Source organism: Bufo gargarizans, chromosome 6 (assembly GCF_014858855.1).
Source record: "Bufo gargarizans isolate SCDJY-AF-19 chromosome 6, ASM1485885v1, whole genome shotgun sequence".
NCBI classification, from domain to species: Eukaryota; Metazoa; Chordata; class Amphibia; order Anura; family Bufonidae; genus Bufo; species Bufo gargarizans.
This window is the reverse complement of record NC_058085.1, coordinates 359,912,198-359,938,894: the sequence shown is the minus strand read 5'-3', so window position 1 is coordinate 359,938,894 and position 26,697 is coordinate 359,912,198. Positions and strand designations below refer to the sequence as shown.

General features: G+C 45.1%; 1 protein-coding gene across 1 annotated transcript in view; it reads right to left on the bottom strand.

Annotated features, from left to right (window-relative positions):
* Window positions 1–26,697, bottom strand: part of LGI1 (leucine rich glioma inactivated 1) — a 73,057-nt gene that overhangs the window by 35,575 nt on the left and 10,785 nt on the right. The window contains exons 3-4 of the mRNA XM_044299227.1: window positions 14,296–14,367; window positions 13,508–13,579 (exon numbers count right to left, since the gene is read on the bottom strand). Coding sequence (XP_044155162.1) covers window positions 13,508–13,579; window positions 14,296–14,367 — 144 coding nt within the window. The remainder of the gene's footprint in view (window positions 1–13,507; window positions 13,580–14,295; window positions 14,368–26,697) is intronic.

Genomic DNA, 26,697 nt, shown 5'->3' with positions numbered 1-26,697 from the left:
TAATGACTGTAACGTTACACTGGGAATATACTTGGCACAGTTCCTAGACTGGCACCTGGGCACAGATTTGACAGCCATGCCATTAATAGAACTGCTATATTTAGTCCAAAGGAATTCAAATATTATTTTAGCCAGCAGAGGGAGCTAGCACATACAGGGTATCTCCACAGGTATCAGTCACTGAGATGATACAATGGGTAGGGCATAAGTGCAAAAGGGCCTGGGTGTGATAAAGGTCCATGTATCCCTTGAGTTTTTAAATTGGAGATTTCCATGTCACTATCTATATTTAAAGGGAGATTGTTACCGGGAATTTCGCTGTTAAACCAGGAAACACTGTCTTGTAATAGTGATATCCTTCACTTAGTGATCATTGCTTCACTCTGGAGAAAAGGTTAATCTGTATGCAGATGAGGAGTTAAGTGCACTGAGGGCAGACCCAAGCCTCCCTGTGCAAATGTGTGCTGCTCCTTCTTTCTCTGCCTCCCTTTAAAATATAACTCTCATTCAATTTTTTAAAGGGGTTGTACAGTGCAGATTAGGTCATCAATATCCGACTCCTGGCACCTCCTCCGATCAGCTGTTTGAAGAGGTAGCGCCAATCATGCCAGTGCAGTGTCATATTTAATGTATTGTATTTTCCTAATATAAGGCTGGCATTGTCATTACATCTATTCGCCCCTAGGTGGTGCTGGCGCCACATATTATATATAGCCAGGGGTTTGCTGATAAAGTTAGTTGAGTGTGTAGAAAGAAACAGAGAGAGAGACAGGAAGGAGATGTATAGAGGACAATAGGCAAGTTTCACAATTTAGTTGCCTTTCTTTCCTCTGGGCCCTGATCAAGCCTGGAGAGGACAAACCAAGCACAAGTGACCAGAAGGAACTTAAAGGTACCTGGACACAAATGGATAATTAGTGGGCAGAATTGTCCTTTTTCACTAAATGCCTTCTGGGAACATACTTCAGGAGAGCATCCTGCATCAAATAATGTAACAGAGAGTTTGCCTGTCACAAGGGAGAACGCCCTTATTGGATTGCTCAAGAGAAATAGGAAATCATTATATTCAGTACCTGAGTGCTAGAAAGTGCAAAACTACTTAAGCAAGAATTGTCATTCTGCCTATTAAACCCAAAGTATTAGGAGAACTCCTCAACTGACAATTGCCAGACCTGTATTAAGGAATTACAGCTAAAGTAACATCTGGATTATAACCTTTGATATATAAATGAACTGTACCAACTGCCCTGAGACCATTGATTTGGTAAATGTTCAACTGTTTTATAACAATTGACTCCTCATTCTTTCTACTACTCTCAACATTTGCACCTTACGGTGCTGGCATCACGAACACAGGGGCCCAGCCAAAGCACCTTAAACACCTATACCATCAAGGGCACCTCAACTTCCATCTGGCTGGTGTTCCCTGCAATAGAGAGTGCCCGGAGGATTTAGTGCTGTCTTCCCCATCACTGCACGCCGGCCCAGGGATGCTCTGCTAACCGTGAGTAAATTAACTACTACTACCTTATCGGCCCACCGTAGCCTCACGTGTTGCCCCTGCGGTCCGGTCCGCTGCACCAGCGCTTCGTCTTCTTCAAAATTACTTGTGCGCCGTCTCATATACAGTGGTGGCACAGTGTAATTGCAACATCTCGTCCCATTTGAGTGAATGGGACGAGCTGCAGTAATTACAAGGTGCTGCCATCGTGCAAGCTATGCTACCTCAGCTGATTGGTGGGGCTACGGGGAGTCGGACCCCCACAGATCTGATATTGATGGCCTGTCCTGAGGTTTGTGTCCTGGTTTTTGTCTATCCCGAGGCTGGGCTATTAATGTCTTTGCACTGCACAACCCCTTTAATGTGTGGGGACACTGAATGTAGAATGTAGGGTAGTTAGTGTGTTGCTAAGGTAACACTTTACATGCAGTTTTCTAAAAGAAAGTTATCAAAATGCCCTAATAAGTATATTACAAAAACACACGCACTGTCCCCACACATAAAAAAATGATATGACAGCGACGCCGCTTTAAATATCAGTGTCAGGCAGCTGGGGAGACAGACACAGTCTCACCAGAAGCATGTCACCAGGGGGTCTCTGGCCCTCCGGCGGGACATCCCTCATCCCTCGCTGGCCACGAAGGGCAAAGTGTTGCTCTGGAGGGCGGAGCTAGTAAAGGATTGCGCTTTAGGCTACTTTCACACTAGCGCTTGATCGGATCCGTTCTGAACGGATCCGATCATATTAATGCAGACGGAGGCTCCGTTCAGTACGGATCCGTCTGCATTAATAACTTTGAAAATTTTCTAAGTGCGCAAGATGCCTGAGCGGATACGTTCAGACTTTCAATGTAAAGTCAATGGGGGACGGATCCGCTTGAAGATTGAGCCATATGGTGACCTCTTCAAGCGGATCCGTTCCCATTGACTTACATTGTAAGTCTGGACGGATCCGCACGCCTCCGCACGGCCAGGCGGACAGCTGAACACTGCAAGCAGCGTTCAGCTGTCCGCCTGTCCGTGCGGAGGCGAGCGGAGCGGAGGCTGAACGCCGCCAGACTGATGCAGTCTGAGCGGATCCGCTCCATTCAGACTGCATCAGGGCTGGATGGAGGCGTTCGGGTCCGCTCGTGAGCTCCTTCAAACGGAGCTCACGAACGGACCCATGAACGCTTGTGTGAAAGTAGCCTTACTCGTGAGCGTCACTCTGTGGGATCCATTCCGAATCTTGGGGCTGCTGGGAGACGGGACGGGTCATTCCGAGCGCTGACCCTGGTCAGGGGCCCCGGGACGCCAGAACTCCTACCGTCAGCTGTTGCCAGGAAACCTCTGTTGTCATGTCTCCTGACTTGGACATGTGGTGGGAGGTTCCTTCCTCTGCACTCACCTGTGCTTCCCTGGGCTGAGGGTGGAGATTGGGTGTGACCTCAGCGGTGTCAGGTGGTCTGTGGAGGGATGTTTAAACCTGGTCTTTTCCCTCACGCACTGCTGATTATTCAGTCACTTCCTGGCTCTGGATCTGAAGCTATCTGGTGAGTGGTTTCTCTGGTTATTGACTCTGGCTCTGGCTTTGGTTGTCTTCTGGTTCTTGTTCCCTGGCTTACGTTTACTGACCATTCTTGTGTTTCCCTATTGACCATTGCTTCAGTGTCACGGTATTTACTTTGTTTTTTTTGCCCAACTGCGGCCAGTGTGCCCAGGCCACCAGCCGCCCTGCTACTGACACCAGGGAAGGGCTCTGCCAAAGTCCCCTGTCCTGCTGGAAGAGGGTGAAGAGTACCACGGCCCCCAAGGGTGTTCAGAGTGTGACGGCTCGTGCAAAGTGTGTGTAGTACGCTGCATTTTCTGGACGTTAGTTTGGCTTTTCATTACATTAGCATTACAATCAGAGTTCATCTGATTTATTAATCTTGGGGGACAATCCAGACTTTTGGGCTCGACTGCTAACATTTGTTCTTGAATTATAATATATATATTATTATTATATTTTTTTTTTTATTTTTTTTTTTTTTTTTTTCAGGCCACAAAACCTCACAGGAAGATGCATGACTGAGTGTATTCCTATAGACTATGGCTGTCATACTGCAATAGTTTAACTTCAGCCTTAGGCCTCCTGCACACGGCTGTTCCACGTATTGGGGAATGCAATTTGCTGTCCCCAATGCACGGGCAACATCTGTGTGGGTTCCACAGACGGATCCAACTTGAATGGGTCTGTGATCCGTCTGCACCACAAAAAAGTAGTGCATTCACAACTTTTTCACGGTGCAGAGAGAAAACCCAATGAAGCACTCCGTAGTGCTTCCATGGGGTCTCATGCCTCCATTCCGCACCAGACCTTCTGGATTGTGGGCCCATCAACAGTGGCGACTCTAGGAACAATATATAGGGGGGGGGGGGGGGTACAAAGATACCACTGTCAAAAATGGGGGCAAAAACAAAATAAGTATATATAAATAAGATTACAAAATACGAGAGAATTGCGGTATGCAGGGATGCATTTATAATAAAATAATTTACTTACAAAAGAAGCTATTCAGTCGTCTGCTGTGCCGTCCTCTGCTTGATTCCGCGGATTCTTTCCCCTTCTTTCTGTCTCTTGTCAGTGCACAGGCGCACTGTTATGGGGGATCTGTGGAAGACACTGTTATTATGCCTCTCATTAGCCCCCCTTATGCCTCTCATTACCCTTTATTATGCCTCTCATCACTCCCATATCAGCCCTTATGCCTCATTAGCCCACATTAGGCCTCTTATTAGCCCCCATTATGCCTCTCATCACCCCCATGTCAGCCCCCATGCCTCTCATTAGCCCCCATATTAGCCCTTATGCCTCATTAGCCCCCATTATACCTCTTATTAGCCCCCATTATGCCTCTCATCACCCCCATGTCAGCCCCCATGCCTCTCATTAGCCCCCATATTAGCCCTTATGCCTCATTAGCCCCATTATAAGCCCTTATGCCTCATTAGCCCCCATTATGCCTCATCAACCCCATATCAGCCCCCATGCCTCTCATTAGCCCCAATATCAGTCCTTATGCCTCATTAGCCCCCATTATAAGCCCTTATGCCTCATTAGCCCCATTTATGCCTCTCATCACCCCATATCAGCCCCCATGCCTCTCATTAGCCCCCATTATAAGCCCTTATGCCTCTTATTAGCCCCCATTATGCCTCTTATTAGCCCCCATTATGCCTCTCATCACCCCATATCAGCCCCCATGCCTCTCATTAGCCCCCTTATCAGCCCTGATGCCTCATTAGCCCCCTTATCAGCCCTGATGCCTCATTAGCCACCATAATAAGCCCTTATGCCTCTCATTAGCCCCCATTATGCCTCTCTTTAGCCCCCATTATGCCTCTCATTAGCCCCCATTATGCCTCTCTTTAGCCCCCATTATGCCTCTCATTAGCCCCCATTATGCCTCTCATTAGCCCCCATTATGCCTCTCATTAGCCCCCATTATGCCTCTCATTAGCCCCCATTATGCCTCTCATTAGCCCCCATTATGCCTCTCATTAGCCCCCATTATGCCTCTCATTAGCCCCCATTATGCCTCTCATTAGCCCCCATTATGCCTCTCATTAGCCCCCATTATGCCTCTCATTAGCCCTCATTATGCCTCTCATTAGCCCTCATTATGCCTCTCATTAGCCCTCATTATGCCTCTCATTAGCCCTCATTATGCCTCTCATTAGCTCCCATATGCCTCATTCGCTCCCATATGCCTCATTCGCCCCCATTATGCCTCTTATTAGCCCCCATTATGCCTCTCATCACCCCATATCAGCCCCCATGCCTCTCATTAGCCCCCTTATCAGCCCTGATGCCTCATTAGCCACCATAATAAGCCCATTATGCCTCTCATTAGCCCCCATTATGCCTCTCATTAGCCCCCATTATGCCTCTCATTAGCCCCCATTATGCCTCTCATTAGCCCCCATTATGCCTCTCATTAGCCCCCATTATGCCTCTCATTAGCCCCCATTATGCCTCTCATTAGACCCCATTATGCCTCTCATTAGCCCCCATTATGCCTCTCATTAGCCCCCATTATGCCTCTCATTAGCCCCCATTATGTCTCTCATTAGCTCCCATATGCCTCATTAGCTCCCATATGCCTCATTAGCTCCCATATGCCTCATTAGCTCCCATATGCCTCATTAGCTCCCATATGCCTCATTAGCCCCATTATGCCTCTAATAGTCTAATTAGCCTCATTATGAGTCTAATTAGCCCCCATTATGCCTCTCATTAGCCCTTATTATGCCCCCAGCAGCCTAATTTTTTTATAAAATTAAAAACCACTTACCTCTCCTGCTCCTGGACGCCGCCTGCAATTCTCTTTCTCCTCAGTCGACTGTGCTCTGAACTGGCACGCACAGTGTGAAGTCACAGAGCGCCCTCATGCCGTGCGCAGCCCTGCACAGCTGACAGCCGAGGACCAGGAAGCGGTAAGTACAGAGCGTTTACCGCTTCCTGGTCCTTCAGTACTAATGAGCGCTTTCATAATGGAAGCGCTCATTAGTATTCACCGGCCATTGGGGCTCAAGAGGCAGAGCAGCTGCTTTGGGGAATCAGTGGGGGGGTACCCGGGGGGGGCAAAGAATAACATAGGGGGGGCAATTGCCCCCCCCCTTGCCCCCCTGTAGCGACGCCACTGCCCAACAAGTAATGGGTGCAAAGAGGGCCGGGGCCTGAATACTGCAGACCCGCAGTTTGCGGGCCACATTACGAGTCCAGCCGACACATCGTTGTTTGCATGAGCCCTCAGGGCCCATTCACACTACTGTGTCCAGATCAATACATAAAAAAAAAAAAATACAAATGCCTTTTCTTGTCCATTTTGTTGACATTAATAGACATTTGGAACATAGTGCCCAACCTGAAGAAGGGGAAAATGCTGGACGCACATGGCCGGTGTCTGCGTCTTTCGTATCCACGGTTTGCAGTCCGCAAAGCGGACACAGTCGTGTGAATGCCCCCTTATCAGGACAGATTATCTTCTCCCTATGCATCTTGTTTCTTTCACCTCAAGGCTCTGAGAAGTGAAACGCTGTTATTCTATCATCCACTTATTGCTTTGCTGGATTTTTTTCCTTCTAAGTGGGCAAATGTCACAAAATAAACTACTGTATTATGTGACTGTATTATTCTCCCACATGCATAGTTCTCCGCCTTCCATGAGATCGCGCTGCCTTTGTTGAAATATCCTTGGATCATGAGAGATGTCAGTGTCATCGTAACTAAATATACATGGAGCCGGACAATGTGTTGCACAGTTCAGCCAAGAGTTGTGCTCTATGTGGATTTGTTTTGAAAAATTAATGAACTTTTTGGATCTTTAGGGGAAAAAAAAAACTGCTAAATTCCAACAATGCTAAATACAACCAAATGTTTTTTCTCCTGCAGCTGCAACCAGATAATGAGAGCAATCCTATTGGACAAGTCACATTGAAATAAATCTGGGATTCTAGTGGAGCAGTCCTTCCTGGAGCCATTGTTTTTCTTACAGCCGTCGTATATCAGACATGAAGCCTTTATGACAGTTTGCAGATGATACAGATTGTATTGCAGTATAGTATACACCATCTCTTAAAGGGGTATTCCCAGGTTCGCTATGGATATGCCCCCCATTGTCTGATAGATGCGGGTCCCACCCCTGGACGGAGCGGGGAAGGTGCTGGCCAGAGGACCCCGGGTTCCCCCAGGTCCAGCCACCACCAAGCGCTCTCCCCATAGTACTGAATGGGAGCGCACCACGCTTACACGGCCACCGCTCCCAGGGCTCTGCTATTTTCGGCGGCCCCATAGAAATGAATGGATGGCGGCTGGGCCTGCACAGTGCGTCCTCCACAACTTTCGGGGCTCCGGTTGCGCTGGGACCTGCACCTAAAGACAATTGGGCCATATCCTTGCAGTATGTTCCCATTGCCTGGGATGGGGAAAACCCCTTTAAGGCTCTACCATAGGTAGTATATCCCTTTTCCCAGAATTTTCCTTTAAAAACAGGATATCTGGCATTTTTATATTGATAGTCTATCCTCAGGATAGGTCATCAATATCAAATTGGCAGGGGTCCGACTCCCAGTACCCTCACCGGTCAGCGGTTTGAAGAGGATGCTGCACTCACCAGAGCTGTAAGTACTGCGGCCTCCTCGCAGCTTACCAAGCACAGCGCCATACATTGTATAGTGTCTGTGCTTGGTATTGCAGCTCAGGCCCATTCTGAATGGGACTTAGCTGCGCCTAGGCCATGTAACTGATGTGCGGTGACGTCTCATGGCGTAGGAAGAGACCTTGACCATGGCCTCTTCAAAAGCTTATCAGCTAATCAGACTCCTGCTGATCTAATTTTGATGACCTGTCCCCAGGATAGGCCAGCAATATTAAAATCCTGGAGAACCCCTTTAAGTTAATAAGATGCATCATTGCTGTGTGACGTCACACAGGTGGCTGATGTTGGTATGGCCCAGACCTTAAGGAGGTAATTTACTAACCAGAAATACACCTATGGCCTCATGTACACGACCGTTGTGTGTTTTGCGGTCCGCGGATCCGCAAAACACGGAGGGCGTCCATGTGCGTTCCGCAATTTTGCGGAACTGCACGGACAGCCTTTAATATAACTGCCTATTCTTGTCCGCAAATCGCAGACAGGAAAAGGACAGATTATATCTTTTTTTGCAGACTACGGAACGGAGCAACGGATGCAGACAGCACACTGAGTGCTGTCCGCATCTTCTGTGGGCCCTATTGAAGTGAATGGGTCCGCATCCAAAACTGCAGCTCGGATGCGGACCAAAACAACGGCCGTGTGCATGAGGCCTATATTGGGCATATTTCTGGAGCAGATTGGGGCACAAAGATCCTTGGCGTCGCAATCTGCAACTTTTCACCTCTCACGCCAGGTCTAAAAAGCGGCAGGCCCTTCTCATCATTTTCGATGCCTGTTTTAGGCGTAGAAAATTGTCTAAATGTAATACAACAAGAAAGCTGTCTTACATCTAGAAGCGGAGGTGGATCACATCTACGTAACTCTGGCGGATCCAGCGCCAGCTATGGGGGATATTAAGGCCGGCGTCTAAAACACAGGTCTTAATACATGATCACCAAAGTCTTTCAAAGTTCTTACAGAGTATTTTGTATGCTTTATACATGAAAAGGTTATCATTTTATTCTCTTGACCCTTAAAGACTTGCTGTGATTCCCCCCATTTACGACCTTAACCAGCTGGCATGACTCCTCATCAGCATGTTCTTGGGAGACCTCATACTCGGGCCTCTTGCATGCGAACGTTGTGCATCCGTTCTGTGCAATGGGGACCGCAATGTGAGGTCCCCAATGCACGGGCAACGTCTGTGCGGCAGCCAGGACAGATCGAGACCCATTCAACTTGAATGGGTCCATGATCCCTCCGCACCGCAAAAAAATAGAACAAGTTCTATTATATTTTTATTTTATTTTTTTGTGGTGTGGAGGCACAGACAAACACCTCGGAAGCACTCCGTAGTTCGGTTCCGATCCGTGCTTCCGTTCCATATCTCCGTGACTGCAAGCCTGTTCAAGTTTGTGTGCAAGACGCCTCAGCCTAGAAAATGCACTACTACTTCGGCCTATCGCACACGACCGTATGGCTTTTCAGTATTTTGAGGTCCGCAAAAAAAACAGAACAGAACAGCTGGCCCCTGATAGAACAGTACTATCCTTGTCCGTTATGTGGACATGTTCTATCTTTGAACGGAAAAACGGAATGAATACGGAGTACCTTCTATTTGTTTGGTTTTTTCGGACCCATTGAAATAAACGGTTCCGTATACAGAACGCAAAAAAAGGAATGTAAACGGAAAAAAAAACTTTCGTGTGCAAGAGGCCTTCTAGTTGAAGAAGTTAAAGATCTTTCACCAGGTTTCACAATTCAGACTGCATACATTATTAAACAGATCACTTAGACCTGCTGAGGCTGGTGAACTTACTATGATAATTCATGTTAGAATGGCTGTATAATACTTTTCAAAAGTTTTCAAGCCAGCTATTAAAATAAGCATTTTAAAAATCTAAATGTATTTAAGGCCTATTGCACACGACCGTATGGCTTTTTCAGTGTTTTGCAGTCCGTTTTTCACGGATCCGTTGTTAATTTTTTTTGGTTTCTGTTCCGTTTTTCCGTATGGCATATACAGTATACAGTAATTACATAGAAAAAATTGGGTTGGGCATAACATTTTCAATAGATGGTTCCGCAAAAATGGAGCGGATACGAAAGACATTCGGATGGATTTCTGTATGTGTTCCTTTTTTTTTTTTTGCGGACCCATTGACTTGAATGGAGCCACTGACTGTGATTTGCGGGCAATAATAGGACATGTCCTATCTTTCAACGGAATGGAAATAAGGAAACGGAATGCATACGGAGTACATTCCGTTTTTTTTGTGGAACCATTGAAATGAATGGTTCCGTATACGAAATGCAAAAAACGGCCCGTAAACAGGAGGCCTAAGACTGTGCTGTATTCATAAGCAAAACTTAGGGGGGCATTTACTAACAGATATACACCATATATTTGCAACTCTTCAATGCTCGTGCCAGGTATAAAAAAAGAAGGCGTGGGTGGCCATCAGGCCTGTATCATTTATCATTTTGTATGCCTGTTTAAGGCTAGTTTCACACTAGCGGCAGGCTAGTCCGGCAGCAGTACGGCAAACATGACAATAGGTGGCTGGAATAAACCCACGACATGTCGCAGTTGTATTCTGGCCTCCTCTCTATAGTCAATGGGGCTGGAGTGGACCTCCGGCGGCACACGTGCACTAGCGGCAGCACGGATCTGGCAGGCTGTTCACCTGCCGGAGAAGGCTGCCGCTGGTGTGAAAGTAGCCATAGATGTAGAAAATGGTCTAAACCTATGCCAGCAAGGGAGCTGTCGTAGATTTAGACAGGTGGTGGATACGCCAAAGTTATGTAATGGTCGGAGCCTCTACATAAATTTGGCGCATCCACCACCAGTCTAAAACGCTGGTCTTAATAAATGACTCCCTTAGTCTCCACCAACCCAGCATAAGGATAAAGATAAGATGTAGTTTTCACTGAACAGTGTGAGATTTCAGCAATAAGCGGGAGAGGAGATGCACTGAAAGCAGGAGAGGAGATGCACTGAAAGCAGGAGAGGAGATGCACTGAAAGCAGGAGAGGAGATGCACTGAAAGCAGGAGAGGAGATGCACTGAAAGCAGGAGAGGAGATGCACTGAAAGCAGGAGAGGAGATGCACTGAAAGCAGGAGAGGAGATGCACTGAAAGCAGGAGAGGAGATGCACTGAAAGCAGGAGCGGGGGGGCTGCTCGTTGCCGCCTGCCATTGGCTGACCCCCCCCCCCCCCTCCTCCCGACACCGGATGTTTTCCGCACATGGGGAGAAGCAGCTGTGGCGGTGCGGGGACCATGAGCGGTGAACGGAGCCATAGTAGATTCGGTGTGAGGGGCCAGGGCATATGGAGGCATTTTTTTGTCACTGATAACCCCTTTAACTTATAAGTAGACCACTATCTAACTAGACACCTCGCTCCAGTTCACCTGTTTTTCTTTTGTTGATCTGAGTCTCCGTTCTTAAGTTATGATACTTTTTTTCTTAATATGCAAATTGGGCATTTGGTGCACTGGTGGCATCACCATTGCTCTTGTTGCACCCAAGCTCCACTCCTTTCTGTGGCCAGCCAACTCTCTCGCTGCTTTGGCACTGCCTGTCCCTGTCAATCATAGCAGCGAGGGAGTGGCAGGCAACAAAGGAGTGGAGCTTGGGTGCAAGAAGAGCAATGGTGATGTCGTCATTGCACCAAATGTCTAATTTGCATATTTAGAAAAAGTATACTAACTTGGGAGCGATACCCTCAGATCAACATAAGAAAAAAAGTTTTTTAATCAGGTGAACTTCAGCTATGTTACTATTTAGTTTGATAGGGAGGTACGTGGTGACAGGCTCCCTTTAAAGGGATTATGAGACAACACCAATGGCCTGTCTTTTGTCTATGAAGCTGCTGCTTCAAACAGCTTATCAATAGGGGTGCTGAGGGTCCCCCCCCCCCCCCCAGATGTGATATTGATGGCCTGTCCTAAGGATACGCAATCAATAGTGTTATGTTGGAAAACCCCTTAAAGAATATCTCAGCATCCTTGATAACATGAGAAGTTATATACATAGAGATGGCTGCTTTCTGCAAAAAACAGTGCCACACCTGTACGCAGGTTGTACGTGGCATTGCAGTTTAGCCTAATTCACTTTAATGGAGCTAAGTGGCATTACTAGAAACAGTCCATGGTAAGGTGCAGCACTAATAATGTAAAAAAAAGCAGACTTTTTATTGTAATCAAATAAAACCCGCTTTAATGCTTTAATTTTGAAGATTTACCAGAAACTAGAGAGAAATTTCATGCTCTGATGCTCTCCTTTGCCCTGCACTGAACTGCGTTGAACAGCTAGGGCAGAACTAAAGTCCTCCCATCAGAGCTGGTGACATCAACAGGAACACTGCTAGGCAGAAGCCTCCACCTAGCAGTGTAATAATATAAACAAAAAAAGCCCTTGCCCTGCGCAATCCAGCTTTTTTGTTTGTTATTACAGTGCTAGGCGGAGGCTTCTGCCTAGCAGTGTTCCCAGTGATGTCACCAGCTCTGATGGGGGGCTTTAGCGCTGCCCTAGCCGTTTTACAGCAGCCAATGGCAGGCGGGGACGAGCCTCCCTAGCGTCACTAGCGTCGTCCATGCCTGCTATTGGCTGCTCCCCTGGACACCGGATGTTTTCATCCGTGCACGGGGAGAATCGGTAGCAGCGGTGAGGGGACCCAGGTGAGTATATTACCTGTGGAGGTTCGGCAGCAGTTATTGATATTGGATAACTCCTTTAGGCCCCTTTTACACGGGCGAGTTTTCCGTATGGGTGCAATGCGTGAGTTGAACGCATTGCACCCGCACTGAATCCCGAACCATTTATTTCTATGGGGCTGTGCACATGAGGAGTGATTTTCACGCATCACTTGTGCGTTGCGTGAAAATCGCAGCAAGCTCTATTTCCTGTGTTTTTCACGCAATGCAGGCCCCATAGAAGTCAATGGGGCTGCGTGAAAATTGCAAGCATCCGCAAGCAAGTGCGGATGCGGTGCGATTTTCACGCACGGTTGGTAGGTGACGATCGGGATGGGGATCCGATCATTATTATTTTCCCTTATAACATGGTTATAAGGGAAAATAATAGCATTCTGAATACAGAATGCATAGTAAAATAGCGCTGGAGGGGTTAAAAAAAAATTAAAAAAATAACTCGCTTTAATTCACTTGTTCGCACAGCTGGCATCTCTTCTGTCTTGTTCTGTGAGGAATAGGACCTTTGATATCACTACGCTCATCACATGGTCCGTCACATGATCCATCACCATGGTAAAAGATCATGTGACGGACCATGTGAGGAGCGTAGTGACGTCATCAAAGGTCCTATTCCTCACAGAACAAGACAGAAGAGATGCCGGCTGAGCGAACAAGTGGATTAAGGCGAGTCACTTTTTTTTTTTTTTTTTTTTTTTTAACCCCTCTAGCCCTATTATACTATGCATTCTGTATTCAGAATGCTATTATTTTCCCTTATAACCATGTTATAAGGGAAAATAATACAATCTACACAACCTTGAACCCAAACCTGAACTTCTGTGAAGAAGTTCGGGTCTGGGTACCACAGTAGTTTTTTTATTACGCGCGTGCAAAATGCATTAAACCCGCGCAATAAAAACGGAACGCAATCGCAGTCAAAACTGACTGCAATTGCGTACCTACTCGCGCGGATTTGCCGCAACGCATCCGGACCTTATCCGGACACGCTCATGTGAAAGAGGCTTTAATAACCAATTTTTTATTAAAACACATGTGGATTATTATTTGAGGAAATCAAATAAAAGATCTGAAAATATTTTAAAACGGGATATCTGAATAACCCCCGACCTATTAGTTCAGTACTTACAAGTGAATCAAAGACTTTAATCCGCGAAAAGCATTTCTTGAAATTGATTTTATTTTGTTGTTTTCTATGAACCTGCAAAAACAAATCAGAAGATTAGTTATGTGGCGAGACTTTATCAGGGAAGCCATGGCATCTTTTTTGCCTGAAACCCATAGGGAACATGTGGTATAGTAATGTTCCTTGCACGCAAAGACATTTACAGTAATGGCTTTATGAATTGATGATTCATTAATTGCAGCACTAAAGGATAATAGGAAAAGCCCGGGGAACATTTACCCTCTAGGTCCAATCAATAGCCACCCTTCCCCCAGCCCATTACCATCCCTCAGCCTGAGCACTCAACCTTGTATGAATTCAGAACATATGGATGTAAAGTCTTTTCATATTAACACCCTATTTGCATGTTAGAAATAAGACGTTTGTGAGTGTTATAGAGGTTCCAGGGGTAAACATAAAAATCAATCACAAGGGTACCGTCATGGGGTATAGGGCGATGCACAGAACAAGGGTTCAGACAGGAACCATGCATCATAACAGAAATTCGCTAAAATCAACACAACATAACTTGTGTATATAAGGTATGACATAGACGGGATATAGAATTAGCAGGAGCACATGCTCAATGGCTCATTCTATGCAAAAGTTTAGATTTTTCATTATAAGTTACAGAAAATTTAAAGAGCGGTAATAAATAAGACATGAAGACTGAATGCAGTCCTGCTCATTCTCGGCAAATAATGCTGTTCCGTGCGTCGTAATGACAGCAATGGGTTGGTGCTGATACTTACAAGTACTCTAGGTGAGGAAGACCAGTAAATGCATCATCACTGATTGCATCAAAAGTGTTTGAGGTGAACAGTCTGCGTAAGTATAACACATACAATTAGGACAAGGAAGAGACAGTGGTTTAATAATAACATCAAAATTAATTTGCAGAAAAGTAGGATTAGATCGTCACACAAATGAGTTAAAAAGGGAAGGTTGTGTTAATAGCAGTTATTAGAGTATTTGTTATATCTTTCATAAATTTGGATTTTTAGCTAATACATCACATTGCTGGGAATGCCACTGTTGTAATCGGCATAGACTATAGCTGTTGCTGGGCCTTAAAGTGTAACTGGCATTTCAGTTTAGGAAGGAGTCTTCCTAGTAAAGCCCTAACAGCGCTAATAAAGAGAGTCTCTCTTCAGTCGTCAGTATTTTATTGAGCGCTAAAGATGCTTGTGTGTATCACGTCAGATAAGCAGGATGATGGGCAGTGATAGGGCACATCAGGGGTGTAGCTACCATGGAAGCTGGGGAAGCGGCTGTTACAGGGCCCAAATTTAGAAAGGGTCCCAGGTGGAGGACATATGGATTTATTTTCAGGGCCCAGGGAGTGGTGAGTATAGTGCTCCCAGTCCTAGCACTGGTATTACTCACCACTCCCAGGTACCTGTGCTGCACTAAGTCCTGGCAGCGCACAGTTTCAGGAAGGGGCGTAGTGTGCGCAGGAGCGGTCTATGACCTAACACTGTGCCATGTCGGGTCACAGTGTAGTGCAGGCATGTCGAAACTGCGTCCCTCCAGCTGTTGCTAAACTACAACTCCCAGCATGCCCTAATAGCTGTAAGCTATCCAGGCATGCTGGGAGTTGTAGTTTAGCAGCAGCTGGAGGGCCACAGTTTGAACATGCCTAGACACAGTGCTGCACGAAGAGCGAAAGCGCCCACAGGACGAGAAGAGAGGTAATTTTTTTTTTTTTGGGGGGGTCTAGTTTGAGGTGTGCATTAGGGGGTCGTGTTAAAAAAAATAGCTGTGAAGCCCAGTCAGTTCTAGCTATGCCACTGGAGCACATGTACACAGTCAGGGCTGGGGTAATCACAAGAGGCGGCTGGGAGTTACACACAGACATCAACGCTCAGTAGAGCTGAAGACAGACTCTTCTTAGCAATACTGTTAGAGCTTTGCTAAAAAGACTCTTCACACCCTGTTTTGTAGAACAAAAAAATCTTTCCTTAATAAAAATTGTTTAACATCCCTGTTCCTACACATTACTAAAAATAAACTGAAACGACCGTTACACGTTAAGCTGGCCATACATTTCAGATAGCGGTCAGACATGTATTTGAGCTCTCTCCTGAATAGGATGAGGGAAGTAAGCCACTGTCAGACACCTCTGATGACAGCCTAGCTGCCTAAGAGAAAAAGGATCAGACATGTTGAAATCCACTGACCCTTATTTCGCAGATATTGGCTGTTGAGAGAGAGTGTGTAGGCTCCCATACCCATTAGACGGTTGACAAGTCCACCGAAATGGGCAGGTTCAGCGGACATTAATCTAATATAGCCATCGTCCACATGAGATAACTGTCGGACAAACACTCATTCTCTCCTGCTCTCGCCATACACATGCACGGTCAGATCAGCTAATCATGTCTGTGCTGGCAATGGAGAGAAAGCCGCCTCAGGTGAAATCCCACTGCCTTACACTTCCCCCCCCCCCCCCCTAACATCTGCCATTGGGTTAGTGATAAGGACCGTCATACATATTCAGGTGACATATATGTTTTGCATGTAACAATTTATTTTGTTCTGCATGGTCTCTGAGAAATGAAATACAATAGTGAAATATGGATACTGAACTTCATAGGTTTGGCATGAAATACATTGGCTGAGCAGGACTTTCCTAGTGTTTTCTGTTGTGCCAAGACAGCATAGGACTTGCATAGAAGCGGGGACTGCAGTAATGATTCAGTAATGAAGTATACTAAACTGTGTTTCTTGACCATATATATGCATTATCTAAGGGGTACTCTTTCTCATGATGAAGAGCCCCTGGTATGTGGAGTACAGTAGGCCAGGCAATGCCCCTCTGAGTTTCTGGGAAATATATTTAAATAAGCATTCCTAAGTCTATCTGATGTTAGCCATGATAATTTGCATATATTTTCCCCTAGACATCAAGAGGAGAGTTGTCTAGCCTACAATAGTCATCACTAGGGATGAGCGAATGAAACATCCGAAGTCGATTCGCATAATACTTCGTTTGAATACTGTACGGAGCAAGCGCTCCGTACAGTATTAGAATGTATTGGCTCCTATGAGCTTAAGTTATTACTGTGCGAAGTCTCGTGAGACTTCGCATGATTTCACAAATCAATTTCTACTGTAAAAAAAACATTTCCCGAACTCTAGTTCGGTTCCAAGTGGTACCTTGGAAGTCAACTCATCCCTAGTCATCACGTATATATCAACTGGTTTTCATAATGGAAATAGTACCCACCCAGAGGTTCCCCCTAAGGCCTTGCAAATAGAAAAGCTGTTCCCATCTGATTTGCTCTGATAAAAGGTTTTTGACCTAGTTGTAGATAGGAGGCTACCTTAGCTATTTTCCTAGCTTTGCTACAAAAAACATTTTTAAAAGGCTAGAAAGCACCCCTGCCAATCGGCTGTGTGAAGATAACGCAACGCAGCTATGGGTGCTGTGCTCTCCTTACTGTTTTCCTACTTGCCGTGCAGCAGCAAGCAAGTGTCCTAATTCATGTCAATGAGACTGCTCCTTACCTGAGCATATATCATCAGTATAGCAAATGCACACAACCCCTTTAAGAATGAGCAATGGAATTTCGCCATTTTTCACACAATTAACTTCAGACGAACCAGACGCCTCCAAAATAATATTCAACTGAAACAAGAGAACTAGAACATTCCACAAAACTTACGCTTCTCACAATGAAACAAACTAGTCCGATTTCTAGAAGGATAAGAGAACCAGAATGTCTCACGAAAAATGTGCCTTACTTGGTTGACTGGCTTTGTGGGGGTGCTCTTTGTCATTAGGGGGACAAAAAATATGCATGAGTATTGTATGCCAGGCAATACTACTCTTGGTTTTTAGGAAGAGTATGTGCAAATTGCATATCTTAATTCTTCTGGCATTAGATAGGATCCCCTCTTTTCTTTTTTGCCAGGCAAACTAATTTGCATACATTTGGCTTTTTGGGAAAGATATTAAAATTAACTTTTATTCCAAAAATGAAAAGAATGCTAATCTTTTCTCATGCCAGTCGAATTAAAATATGCGATTTGCGTCTGAATCCAAACTTTTAGAAAAAATCGGAATGAATTCCGAACCAGTAGAACCAATTCACTCATCCTTATACAGAAAGTCATTAATATCCGATCGTGGGGGTCCAGCTTTCGGCATTCCCATCAATGCACTGTTTCAAGTGGCTGCAGCATTCGGATGAGCACAGGGCGGTACATTGTATAGCGGCTGTGCTTGGTATTGCAACCCAGTCCCATTCACTTGAATGAGACTGAGCTTCAGATAGGACATGTGACCGATAAACATGACATCACTGGCCTAAGAAGACACCTGAGTCCTGGATAACCCCCTTTAAACTATGAGCAATCAATGGGTAGAGACAATGGGTAGCCGTTATACAATATGAAGATATTGGCACTCAATGAGCCAGCATATTGTGCCCTTATGCTTACTTGCAGTAATCCATCCACATGGAGTTGGAAAGTTCTCCTTTTGCTAGAGTAGCCTTATACATTGGCTATAGCATTAGGAGGGATGCATACATTGTGGCGGCAGTAAGGGTGGGGGCCAATAGGAGTCATTCAGATATTAGTGACTCATAACATACGTTATCACTATAAATAATGTATTAAAAAAACAGCTAGTATTATGACTCTACTCTCCACTATTGTATTGTTTGATTTGTCTCAAGGTGGCGCCGTTGCTATTGATGTACAAAGAACCTTTCCAGTAACTCTCTAAAGCACAAATTGCACTCGGACAGTGATGGCGAACCTTTCAGAGCCCGAGTGCCCAAAATGCAACCCAAACCCACTTATTTATCGCAAGTGCCAACACGGCAATTTACCCTGAATACTACAGTCCAATATAGTATATCTCCCATGTACGTTATCATTTAGCTATAAAGCCTGGCTACATTCAGTGCGCTGCCTGTGCTGTTCATACTGCGCCCTGTGCTGATGAATGGCAGGAAAAGTCTAAGGCATATCGGTACACCATAGACTTTTTCCAGGGTGCGGGTGCCCACAGAGAGGGCTCTGAGTGCCACCTGTGCCACCCGTGCCATAGGTTCGCCACCACTGCACTAGGACCTTAAAATTTAGATTTAGAGTACATTGCAAACTCCCAGCATGCTTAATCCTCCAAAAAAATCATCCTCTATTCTTAAGTTAATAAAGTAGTAAATCAAACGGATGAGTTGCAATGTGTCTGTCATGCGTTATTCTGACATCAGTGTTTGGTTCAGAGATTTCTATCAGTGATTGTGAGCCAAAACCAGGATTGGAGCCTGCACAGACATAAGGTATAAGGCAGGCATCCTCAAACTGTGGCCCTCCAGCTATTGTAAAACTACAATTCCCACAATGCCCTGCTGTAGGCTGATAGCTGTAGGCTGTTCGGGCATGCTGGGAGTTGTAGTTTTGCAACAGCTGGAGGGCCGCAGTTTGAGGATGCCTGGACTAAGGTAATGATCTACACCTGTTTGTTCAGATCCAGCAGAAATGCAGAACGCACACGGCCGGTATCTATGTTTTGCAGATCCGCGATTTGAGGACCACAAAACACACGTCTGAATGAGCCCTAAGTGAAACCAACCTAGAAGAAGGATCTGCTGCTTTAACATTGTCTCAACTGACAACATCTTCTTGCAGTGGGTCTTTCTAAAGCGGGCCAGACACCTTTTTATTTTAATTTTTATTTATATTATGTTGTCTATTTACACTGTCAATTGATATCATATCAACCATATTCAATTTAGAGAAATAGAACAAGAGAGACAAAAAAAGAAAAAAACACAAAAAGAAAGAATAGATAATAAATAGAGAAGAAAATTGTAAACTTTCCCCTCCATCTCATTACACCTATTTAGATATTTTTTTCTATATTGCCCATATTTAATAACTGAGACCACCTATTTAATTAGGTTTTATCAGTTGCTCTACTCGCTCCATCTCTCTTGGAACTTAACTATTTTAGTATCTTTGCCGTTTCCCTGTAGCCGAAATTCGTATAGCAGACAGGTATTTACTAATCTTACTACGTCACTAATGGTGCGTCTTCTTCTACCATTTCTCCATTCCTTTAAGGTCAGCACATTGGCCACTGTTAAGATACTTGCAACTATCCAACTCTCCCACCCGATTACTTTATACGTTCCCATATCTCACAAAGCTAGTGTCAGGGGCTAGGTCAAATTTTCTTACCCTACCACAATCCCACCACATATGTAGGAGTGTTAGGCCTCTTTCACATTAGTGTTTTTTTGCGGATCCGTCATGGATCTGCCAAAACGCTTTCGTTACCATAATACAACTGCATGCATCCGTCATGAACGGATCCTGTTGTATTATGTCTTCTATGGCCATGACGGATCCGTCCCCATTGACTTACATTGTGCTAGGACAGATCCGTCTTGCTCCGCACCACATCGCGGACAGAAAAAAGCTGCTATCAGCGTTATTCTGTCTGCGATGGGAGCACAACCAATTGGAACAGAATGCACTCGTTCAGTTAAATTTTGTCCCCATTGACAATGAACTGAACCGTTTTCTTCCGCTATTGAGATCCTATGATGGATTGAAAACGCTAATGTGAAAGTAGCCTTACTTTCGGTACAGGGCTCCTCCAACAAAATAATGTCTCAGAAGGGGCTTCTTAACACTCTGGGTAGTAATACCATTTAGGGTCCATTCACACGTCCGTAGTGCATTGCGGATCCACAATACACCCGGCCGGCACCCCCATAGAAATGCCTATTCGACAAGAATAGGACATGCTCTTTTTTTTTTCCGGAGCTGTGGACCAGAAGATGGATGGTGCTCTCCAGAAATGCGGATGCGGACAATGGTCATTCTGGAACCAATTAATATTGTATCTTGAGGGACCACTGTATTTAGTTACTTTTTTGTTTCTATCTATTGCAATACCGAGAGGTAGCGTACGAATCATGGATGTGCCCCTTCCTATCCTTCTTTCACACAATGTTGATGGACTTTAGCATCATGTCATGTAGCCAGAAAGGTTCAGGACAGAAATGACCCATTTTACAAACACATTGAAGCATAAAAGCTAGTAACACTCCAGAAGAAAAACGGACATGGACAGGGTCCATAATTCAACCATATATTACGCAGCCTGCAGGTCCTGTGAAATGTGTTGGAAGTGGTTTGCTTTTCCCAATGTTTGGCAGAACCTACAGGCTCCCTACTCTACATTCAAAAGGGAGGTATGAGGTCCCCAGACAATGCTGTGTGGTTGAGGCTGCAACAACGTCTGTAACATCTACAGTTTCTTGCTAATCTGGAAGATCTTAAAAAATGTGAATATGATGGGGAAAATCATCAGTCAAATCAACGCCAGAGAAAATTTGCAAGGTGCACATTTAAGAGTCCTTCCAAGATGTGACTTGATCCCTTGACCATTCCCACTACCTATTCATGCCATTCAGAAGTATAGGAAAGCTGGGAGATAATCCACGAGATAGTGCTAAAATCAACCCTGGTGGTGCTTTATTTTTTCTAATTTAGGAAGAAATACTCTTCAAATTTTTAGGAGTTTTACACTCATTGACCAAAATATAATGCACCCAGATAGAAGTGTCAGATTGCTGCAAAACGGCATGCAGTTGTCTCAGGCGATGTGTAAATGATTACAGGTGTGGTCTGATTAGACACTCGGCCTTTCCACAAGAGGATGTAAAAGTGCTTCTACCACTGACCTATAAAAAGACTCTCAGAGGTTACTTTTAGGTATTGTACCTCGGTGAGAAATAGTTGACTGTTAGACATGCCTGCTATAAGATACAGAGACATTTTGTCCAACTGGCAGACTTTGAGAGGGGGCACATTATTGGACTGAGGGAAGGAAAATTGGTATTTCAATTAATTTCCCCCCATCTAGGCCATTCTGTCCTACCTCTTAGGAGGTGTTAGGAGCAGTGGTTACATGAGGGCTCAGAAGACCCCTAGTGGAGCAGATCAGTTTGGTGCGGATCCATTCATTTTCAATAGGGCCGGAATGTGCTGTCTGCACTTCCGGATCCTGCCAAAAAATAGAGCATGTCCTATTCTTGTCAACAGTTGCGGACAAGAAAAGGCATTTTCTATGAGAGTGGCAGCAATGTGCTGTCCGCCAAACGCGGAACGCACATTGCCGGTGTTCGTGTTTTGCGGATCCGCAAAACACATACGGACGTGTAAATGGACCCTTAGGCTACTTTCCCACTAGCGTTCGGGGCTCCGCTTGTGAGTTCTGTTTGAAGGCTCTCACAATCGGCCCCGAACGCATCTGTACTGCCCTAATGCATTTTGAGTGAATGCGGATCCGCTCAGAATGCATCAGTCTGGCACCGTTTGTCCTCCGCTCTGCTCAGCAGGAGGACACCCGAACACTGCTTGCAGCGTTTGGGTGTCCGCCTGGCTGTGCGGAGGCAAACGGATCCGTCCAGACTTACAATGTAAGTCAATGGGGACGGATCCGTTTGAAGTTGACACAACATGGCTCAATTTTCAAACGGATCCGTCCCCCATTGACTTTCAATGTAAAGTCTGGACGGATCCGTCTGAGGCTACTTTCACACTTAGAATTTTTTCTAAACTATAATGAACGGATCCCATCGTCTGCATTATAGGAGCAGATCCGTCTGTGCAGACACCAGACAGATCCGCTCCGAACGCAAGTGTGAATGTAGCCTTAGACATATCATGTAGGATTAAAAGGCATAAACAGTAGGATAATGTTCTCCCACACACAGCAAGGATTTCCCAGAAATGTCTAATCCACAACACCTCGGTCTCTAGATTTATCTCCAATCAAGAATCTATGGGAGCAGCTGGGACTCGTCAATCTGAGTGTGCAGGATCTACAGGCCCAGCTGTAACATCTGTGGGCAAATGTGCCGCAGATACCATACAGAACCTGTATGCCTCCATGTCCAACCATATCTCATCTTGTATCCAGGCTAGAGGTGCCCAATAAGGTCCCAGAGCCTCCCTTCAATTGTACAGTTTTCACCAACAACTTCTCCTTTCGCTCTAATACTGTAATAACTGTGGGATTCGCTCTGGTATTTGGGATAAGCGGGTGCAGTACAGAGGCAAAGTACAAGTTCGTAATTCAAATGTCCGTGTTTATTCACACATAAGGTCAAACAAACAACATTCTTTGCAGGGTTGGTGTTTGTTCACACCGAGGAGAAAGTTCATGCTTAAAGTACAATAACATCACCTTGTCGGCAGTTCTGCCTCCAGCAGTCTAAACGCAGGATTTAGGTGGCCTGCTCTCCCAACACCCATGTCTCAGCTTTTCAGCCTAGCACATGGCTCAGATCACAACACACAGGGCGTTCCCTGCTGCTGAGCCCAGCTGCCTTTTTAAGGATAGCCAGGTGCTGTCAAAACCCGACCTGGAACGTGGGGAGTAGTCACCCACCCAGCACTTTGACTACTCCCAATAAGAGCCATCAAGGATCAGCTATTTACAGCCATACTAAATAGCAAAAGTGTCAATCAGCATTATCTGCATCTGACACATGAAGATACCGGCTCTTACTTCACCGAGGCCAGGAACCTCGGTGACACATACCTACCATTCAATGACGACCCCTTGTACCTTCCTACATAACTCCTCTGGTGCATTATTTTTTTTATTTTTTTCAATGAGTGTCTGTTTAACTTGACGTAGTAGAATATATATGGACGGTGGCTAATAGTTTGGCTTGTGGACCGTTGCTGTGTAGAGGCAGAAGTTTACTCTAGCCTACCTGTGCTATCACTACTGAACTTTACAATCCTTGTTACCCTGTAAACAGACGTTATCCAGCTGCACGCTCAGCAGACTGCTGTGTATAGAACAGATCCTATTAAACATTCCGATCCAACATATTCATATCAGGCAGTAATGTTTTATGAGCAGAATATGTGCTGATTTTACAATTTTTATCTATTTTTGTTTGTAATACATGTTCATCTGAAGGGATGTCATGCTTCATAAGAAAAAAAACAACATAGATGGAAAGAATTTACTTTAAAGGGTTACCTTGGATTCTGATATTGATAGCCTATCCTCAGGCCAGGCCATCAACTTCAGATCATCGGGGGTCTGACACCTGGCATACTTCTTCACACATGTCCTCTAACCTGCTTGCTGTCTAGATCGGAGCAGTGTAATTACACCCTCTTCACGGCCGGGTGTCGGTTGTTTGAACCCTCTGCCAATCTGATACTGTTGACCAATCCCAAGGACAAGTCATCAATATCCAAGCATTGCACAGCAACTAAAAGGTTTTCTGAGATCTTTTTACTGATGAACTATGCTCTGAATAGGTCTCCAGTATCTGATCAGTGGGGTCCGACACCCGGGACCCCTGTAGATCAGCTGTTTGAGAAGGCACCAGTTCTCACTTTAGCTCTGTGGTCTTTTACCTGCTCACCAAGCACAGAGCCGTACATTGTATAGCGCTGTGATGGCTAACCTTCGGCACTCTAGCTGTGATAAAACTACAACTCCCAAGATGTACACTTCCTTGGCCTTTCTCAGAACTCCATAGAAATAAATGGAGCATGCTGGGAGTCGTAGTTTCACCACAGTTGGAGTGCTGGAGGTTAGCCATCACTCGTATAGCAGCTGTGGTTGGTATCCCACTCAGCCCCATTCATTTCAATGGGGCTGAGCTGTGACTAGGCCATGTGGCCGATGAACATGATGTCACATGGCCTAGGAAAAGCTGCTAGAAGGTGGCGGCGCTGATGCTTTCTCAAACAGCTAATCGGCGGGGGTGTTGGGAGTTGGACCCCCTACAATCAGATCCAGAGGGTAGGTCATCAGTAAAAAGATCTCAGAAAACCTCTTTAAGCATGGATGTGTTAGGTCCTCCAGAGAGAGTGATGCTCCTCATCGCCACTCTCCACTCTGGTTAAAAAGATGAGGATCCTGTATAGAGGAGATCCTATATTCCCTAATAGTGTATCTAAATCTGATTTTAATTTTAGTTTTTCTAATCCAGACAACCCCTTTAACAGTTATTTAAAACATACTTTAAAAGAAGATTGGTTGCTATGGATACTTGTTGGCAACTACAGCTTTTTCTAGGTGTTGCTAGGCATCTCTTCCCCTAGAAACTAGTCCACCTGCTAAATGTATTCTATTAAACATTGGAGGAACATGCACCCGGTAATGTATATTTCTACAGATCTAGGACACGTCTGAAGTAGTCCCTTGTTCTCGCCGCTGTAGAGTTTCTTCCCGCTCTTTCATGCTGGGCTTTCTAATCACCTCGGCAGCTGCCTAGCAACCGTCTCGAGATGTTAGGAAATTTACAGCACAATCGAGATGTTATCCTTAAGCCACAACATGAGGCACGCGGAGATTTACTTCTCCACATGGCCGGAGCTGCGTGTTTTCTGTGTCCTAATACAATTGTTTAACCCCAGGAGCTCAGTATTTCAAAGAACATGATGCAGCTTTATGAAGAAAGAATATTAATTCGATACACGAGATGGCACGTTGGTCTGATATGGCGGCATCTTTTATTGGCAATGTTTTCCAATGGTTTTACATCACAAAAATAAAATTAAACGGTAAATCAAAGGAATTAACTGGAATTTAAAGGGGTTTTCCAGGACGTATGATGACTTAAAAGGCATCTGTCAGCAGATATGTACCTATGACACTAGCTGACCCTGTTCCATGTGCACTTGGCAGCTGAGGACATCTGTGTTGGTTCCATGTTCATATGTGTCCGCATTGCTGAGAAAAATGAGGTTTTAATATTAATATATGCAAATGAGCCTCTAGGAGCAATGGGGGCGTTGCCATTACACCTAGAGGCTCTGCTCTCTCTGCAACCGCTGTGCCCTCTGCACTTTGATTGCAGAGCCAGGCAGTGAAAACAATTATCACACCTGGACCTGTCAAAGTGCAGAGGGCATTGCAGTTGCAGAGAGCAGATCCTCTAGGAGTAACGGCAACGCCCCCGTTGCTCCTAGAGGCTCATTTACATATATTAACACATCGATTTTACAGCAATGCGGGCACATATGGAACATGGGATTAACACAGATACCTTCAGCTGCCAAGTGCACATGTAACAGATGTGCTATAGTTGTCCGTGGGACGCAACACTTTTCCCATACCACCATGGGTTATTTTCATATGGATTTCCAGTCCACACTAAGAAAGGACAGGCTCGGACTTGTAGTGGTTTCCTCGTGGGCATGACGGCAGGTTCCCCTGGGTGGAGCCTAACGATGAAGATACCGGAGGCAATAACGAGAGAACGGAGCGGCGCCCAGGTATAACAGTAAGTGCAGGGGGGGTCCCTGGGCGCCGCTCTACATGCCTGTATAGTTAGTTTAGAAGTTTTATTCTGGTGAAAGGTCCTCTTTAAATCTCCACTCTAGCCACCTCAAATTTAAAGGGCAATTTATAAACTGTGACTGTGCCTTTATTTTTAATATTTCAGAGACATACTATGCATCAAAATGTAGGTCTGGGTGTTGTGATTTTCACAATATAAAGCTCTTCGCTGTAGGATTTATAATTTTTAAACTACAACCATTTAAAGATGGCAACGGCCAGTGAAGTGAGCAAGTTGGAGCAGTTTGTTTTTAACCGCTCCTCTCTGACCTTGCTGTAGAGTAAGTTGCCATAGGAACCCAGGTGTGTGAGCAGCCAGCAGAGTGACAAAAGCTAGAGTGTGAGCTGAAAAATCAGGACATGATTTCCAAACTGCCACCACTCCCTCATTTTCAAGCCCACCTACACAAATCGGCTGCTGTTTTTAAAAATGTATGTTTTAATGTAACTGTGAAGCACTTTGGGCAACAACATTGCAATTAAATATTCTATATAAATAAATTGAAGTTGAAATGCATTTCTCACTCTATATCAAGCTCGCCATATGCACTTTTTAAATTTGATCAATCAATTGGTTAGTGTAATGCTTACTATCTTTACTCACTCCAAACACTCCACACAGTTACTCTGCCCACTCCATAAAGTTACTCTGCCCAGTCCAACCTTTTTTACCGTTACGCCAGCCACTCCACCCAGTTACTCCACCCACTCCAGTTGTAGACTACTGGTGGAGGCAAGAACACTTCACATCATTTCCCCAGAAATTGTAGCTTTTCTAGTTTGAAGTATGCTGCCAATATATTGT